We start from the raw sequence: 6,000 nt of genomic DNA, 5'->3' as shown, positions 1-6,000 counted from the left end.
AATGCTGACAGCAATAGTGGGAGATAGTGACATACAAACAGAAGAAATCACAAGCTGTCACCCCGCCCATTTTCCTGGAGCACCAGTCTCCCTTCACATACTGATTTAAAAATAAAAATAAAAAAGTTTGCTGTAAGTCTCCATTGGAAACCAGAGCAGAACTGCAGCCTCAGCTAGGTACACGATTTAAACTTAACATGCTGCAAGGCAAAACAACCAAGTCTTTTCTCATGGCTGCTGAAGTTTCTTGAGGTGCAAAGGGGAAAAAAAAAAAAAAAAAAAAAAAAAGGAAAGGACCTCCTGAAAGATACCCCGCTGCCAGACCTTTGGTAGAGAATGGAGTTGCCCAGTGGTAAGCCCTCCCCCAGTCTGATCTCTGGGGGAAGGAAGGCAGTGAGCCGTGGTATTTAGCTGAGCATTTCCAGGGAAGGCAGGTCTCAAACACAGAAGACTTTCAAAGGTGAGGCTGTCCACCAGGTTACAGGAATTTGGCTGAGTGATACTGGGCAAGGGCTTCAGTTGTACCTTTAAAAGCCAGGTAGGGTCTATGCAGCTGGGTTCCCACGTACTTACCACCTCACAGGCTTCTCTTTCTGGTAAGCAAGTCCACTTAGAAACCTACTCAGCAACAGTAGTCTTGTAAAGTGTACATGTAACAAGTCACAAGTTGTTCCATTTATTTGAGTAAATATCTGGTAAATAAAATCATCGGTAAACATTACAAAATTAAATACATTAAAAAAGCTTGCCAGTATACATAAAATTCACAAACATGTACTTCTTTTGAAAAATAAAATATGTTCAGAGCACCCTTGATATAAAATGCCTGACTAGTGTCACCTACCAGCATATGGTAGCTTATTCAACGTTTTACTTAGGACATTTTCGAGGAGGGAGCAGGGATCTCTCTATTCTTGCTTTTACAAGTACGAGAACCCAAATTATAGTCTCCCTGCTTCTCAGGGCAGAGCCATAAAAAAAGACCATAATATCCTTTGCCTACTTGAACGGGAGAGGAATCTTCACTTGATTAAAGACCACATCACTTAATGCAAGGCAGTGCTTTTAAGTCGTTCTGGTGGTAGCACTGCCTTTTCCTCCACTGTGAAGCAGCTTTTAAATGGTGATGGACATTTTTCTAGATATCACTGCAGGCCCCTTTTCAGTACAGGTTAGCACAGTTCCGAGACACCATGAGGCGGGGAGGAAATGATCTGGCAAAGCATCAAAGTTAAAATAACTTTAAGTCTACAAATTAAGCCCTTAAAATTCCCAATTCTCATATGCTGCAGTCTAAATAAGGAGATATGATGAAATTCTTCACTGGGTTGCTTTAAGGGTACTTAGAAAAATGGCAGTACTCATTTTAGTCATTTAAATTGGTACCTTCTGGTAGCAAATTTGCAATAACCACCATTTAAATAATTTACCGTAACAAACTTTTCCTTCCATCTATGTGAAACAGTATTCACAACCCACTTTATAATTTATGTACAGACAAGCACAAGAAACTTGACATCCATGAGTTAAATGTACAACCAACTTAAAAAACATTATCCAACTAGTTGCAAGGAGAAGTCTCCCAGCTCTGTAAATTTACAAGATCTTCTGGTTCACCACGTAGGCTTGCTGCCCCCCATCACTAATTCTTGGATTCTTCTCTTGCTTCAGTAATCCTCAAGTGAAAGTTGAGCAGCATCCAAAACGTTGATATTCTTGATAAAAAAAATAATCGACATTTAAAAAAGAACCCTTAAAACACACAAAAGAAATTCCTTGAGTCAAAACTGAATGAAATCAAAAAAGTTGTGGAGAAAGACAACTATTTTAATAAAGGTCTTGTATTCAAAGTCCCATTTCCCTTGCCATGTCTTTTACAGAGTGCTACTACTTCGAGTTATTTATATACTCTTCTTTTGAGGGGGACTGAGTTTCCTCATTCCTCTTATCCGAGTTAGCAGCTCTTTGATAAATTCCTAGGAAAAAAAGATTAGAAAAGATGAGTAATTTTTAAGATCCCATAACACCATGATTTTGAGTTTAAAAAAAATCAAAGCAAGTTACATTTTTATTTAAGCTTTTACTGCTAAGCTGGGATGTCTTTAGCCTGATCTGCAGGAATCTTATGTGCATACACTTGTCACATATTGGAGGAGGGAATAACTGTTTTTTGACTCTGCGTGAGTGTTCTGCCTTAGTTGCTAGTCATCTTCCAGCCTTTTACTACACGGGGCCTTCTACCAGCTGTTGAATCGAGTGAAATCTATGACTGAATACAGTGCAAATAGTCAAAGGAGAATTTCAGTTTCAGCGCGCACAGAAATTAGCGCTGCTGCCAAAAGAGGTGTTTGTCTCACCGTTTTCCATGCCGGCACTAGCATTTTGGTTGGCTGCGTATCCAGCTGGAGCAGAGAGCTAGTCTGGCTAAAAACTCAGCTGTTTTCCTGTTTCCCTGATATTTTCCAAGCTGGCTCAGCTCTCTGAGTGGGCTCACTGCTCAGCCTCACTCCACCACTCCTGCCAGTCTGAGGGAAGGCACGACCAAGGAGCCAGAGCTAGCACCACTGGATTATTCTCAGCAAAAACTGATTGTGGAGCTCAGTGAATGACACTAATCTGAAACAAAAGACATTAATGGACCAGGACTCTATTCACAGTGACATCTTCCCCAGCTTCAGTGGATTTTCTCCTTTTACATTATGAGAGAACAGGAGCTTAAAGAATTGCACCATTATCTGAAATTCTTCTGGCATACAATTTCATATAATAATTGCAGATGCACTTACTGTCACTCTGGGAGACTGATGTTTACCCATAGCACTGCGTATGCACCTACAAAAAGGTTCTTATCTAGAAATCATTGAGCTTTAAACTGGGCATGTAATTAGGGATTTAGTCAGGTTGATGTGCAAGGACAAAAAGCACGACTTCCTAGCTGAACGCTCGAGGCTAGAAATTCCAGCAAGCAAGGTCACCACCTGCATGACAACACAGTACCTTTCCAAATAAAAAAAGTCACATTGAAACACGTTATACAGGTGCTACAGTGTGCGTAAGGGAAGTCTCTGCAAATGTGTATTTCCACTTGACAGCGGTCCATTTTTTTCTGGTAGAGCCACAGACCTGGCAGGTGCCACCCCAACAAACCAAATTCCTTTCCTGGCCATGCATGCACACCTAAACTGCACTGCACGCGCTGCTGTGCCATGGCTGAAGCACCCACGCTAGCTGTGGCTTCAAGTAACAGCACCAAAGGCAAAGCACCACTCATATCAATGTGGGCCACAAAAGCTCACCAAGAACCTTGCGTATCCATCCCATCCTCTACTCCTGACCCAGCTCAGCCAAGGCCAGTACAGGAATACACTTGTGCATATCAATACTGCACAGCCCATACAGATAAGCTTGTAGCCTAAAGAGATGATTGGAAAAGCTTATTTGTTAAGATCCAAAATCCCCGTTCTCCATCCCCTACAAACTATTTTTCCAGATACGCACAGGCCACTGCAACAATATCCACTTGGAAATTGTCAGAGGATAGCACTTAACCATTCAGAGGTCAGAAGAAGGGCAGAGACATTCACTATGCGTTGCACTATGCGTTGATCCTTTCAGCACTGTAAAGGCCTGCTAGACAATGCAAAACTCATGAGGTACGGTGCTGTCTGAAGGAAGAAACTCTTTACTCTGAGGGTGGTGAGGCACTGGCACAGAGAAGCTGCGGATGCCCTATCCTCGGAGGTGTTCAAGCCAGGTTGGCTGGGGCTTTGAGCAACCTGGTCATGGCAGGGGGCTGGAACTGGGTGGTCTTTAAGGTCCCATCCAACCCAAACCATTCTGTGATTCTATTAGATACACTTTAGGATATTTTTTATTATTATTGTATTAAATGAAACCTTGCAGTGAAATCGTTATAGAAATAAACTTTCTAAAGTGATCTTAAAAGATTTTTACCTGGGATTGAAGCACTTGGTATTGCCTTTCAACAGCTCCTTCAACAAAACATTATACTCTTATCCCGAAACATCAGATTAAGACAACTAAAGAAAAGAAAGTGCTGAAGTTCTGTTGTTCCCTTTGGACGACTTGATCAGTCTTCTGCTAAAGCTACCACTATTCTACACCACTCTCACCTACCATCATGGCAGCAACAAGATACTGCAACGAGTGACTGTCCAAGAGCTTCACAGAAGTAGGAAGGAAGGACAGGGCACCTGCAGAGTTGACAGGGAAATCTACAGGCATTATTCTGGCTGTAGCTGTGCAGGGTGTACCTCTTTGAAAGGGCCCTTTCCATTCCTTTGTCCATTTTCTGCCATAACTCAGAAGAATTTGGAGCAAGTTTCCCTTGGGTATGAAACGCAGCCAGGGGGTCAGTTGCTTTTCAACACAAAGCTACAGCAAAGGAGGAGAGTTCCTCCCCTTGTTGTGGCAGCACCACAAGCACCTTCTTTTGCAAGATAATCTACTTGCTTGAAGTTTTCAATCTTAAAGGCACCAAAAAACTCCTTAGTGCACCAAAATAAATCAAGCTGCATGGGGGTAATCCCCTAAAATAAGATCTGCGGTAAGTGAGGCTGTTTTCTTCTGGAAGGGGAAGGCAGCCATATGCACTTGAAGAAGTACATATAATGACGACAAATGCTTTACCACTCGGGAACGAATTGTCTTGCAATAATGGCTTGCAGAACTGAAGAGTAAAACCCAGAAAGAACATTCTGTGCGTGGCAGACATTTCACACAGTGCAGCAGCGCTGCAGAGCGCATCCCGCAGGTGTGCAAACCAGAGCACTGGCTCGGGATGTTTCTGATTTGCTTTAAGTATCAGTTTGCATCTGATGCTTGCACTGAGCCTGTATTTATTCGTACATTTGTGCTCTGGTGCTTGTGCCTTTCTTGTTTTGTGGCTCTCCATTAGGAAAAGTAGCATTCTGGAAAAGATGCACATTTTGCTTCTTGGAGGCAGATAAGAAGGCTTCACAACATTTTAATAAGCCTTCACTTTATAGCTAACTGAGTCAGCTTTATGACACACAGTAATACTCATTTATTTCCTTTAAACATCACTCAAAATTGCAGTTTTATTCCTTGTGGACATTTGGGTTGAAGCTTAATAGAAGGCTTAATACCCACATCTATCTCAACCTCATACACAAAACTCATTTTACACAGAGCATTTTCTTGAAATCCCCCCTAGGATTTGGGCTGAAGTTTAGCATCATGCGTTTGAAAGCTAATCATGCACCAATCTAAGTTAAAAGTAGTTGTGTAACGCAGGTTGGATTATCTACTTATTAATACTTATTTGATTCTCATAGCTGGAAAACACTTAAAAATAACTCAGTTAAGGACTCAAGAACTCACAAACTATTCCTTTGAGGACTACAGCCAGAAATACATAGGGCACATCTGTACTTTTAATAGAACAAAAATCCAGTGCCAACAGTTTGGGCCTTGGTTAATGGAAAAAAAAAAAAAAAGAAAGAAAGAAAAATGCACATAAACCTAGTTTAAATTCTTTTTACAGATTTTTGCAAGGAGATCACCTTTAAATACCTTTTTGTTACAAGTATTGAGAGTCCTGCTAATTTGCAACACAAGATTGTTTCTAGAAGACGCATCTTTCTAATACTGAAGGCAAAGTCAAGAGAGAAGCAGAGACTACATCCATACTTCATTTGAACTCATTTATATTCAGCCTTAGGCAGTTGTCTTCTCCCTTGCCTAATGCTTTTCCTAGAATCCAAGGCATTCAGTTTAGCCAAAGCATTCATCTAATGCAGAACAAAAAATAAAGAAGGCTGAATTATCATTTCACCTTTGCTTGCGAAGGGGAGGAAATCACTTCACCTCTCTGCTTTGGAGGTGTGATTCATTGTTTTAATGAGGTCATTTGACAGACAATGAATTCGAGGCTTACTATTCAAGCCTTCCAATTAAATCTGGAGACTAATTAGACTTTGTCTCTCCAGATTTCTCTCCCACAAACAGAACACATGT

General features: G+C 41.2%; 1 protein-coding gene across 1 annotated transcript in view; it reads right to left on the bottom strand.

The window, feature by feature from the left end:
* Positions 1–647: 647 nt before the first annotated feature.
* PPP1R14C (protein phosphatase 1 regulatory inhibitor subunit 14C) overlaps positions 648–6,000 on the bottom strand; it is a 51,695-nt gene continuing 46,342 nt past the window's right edge. Inside the window, exon 4 of the mRNA XM_084512424.1 lies at positions 648–1,976. Within this exon, the coding sequence (XP_084368550.1) occupies positions 1,902–1,976 (75 nt within the window). The 3' untranslated portion in view covers positions 648–1,901. The remainder of the gene's footprint in view (positions 1,977–6,000) is intronic.

This window comes from Aythya ferina, assembly GCF_964211825.1.
Source record: "Aythya ferina genome assembly, chromosome: 3".
Lineage (NCBI taxonomy): Eukaryota > Metazoa > Chordata > Aves > Anseriformes > Anatidae > Aythya > Aythya ferina.
This window is presented reverse-complemented; position numbering and strand designations above follow the sequence as displayed.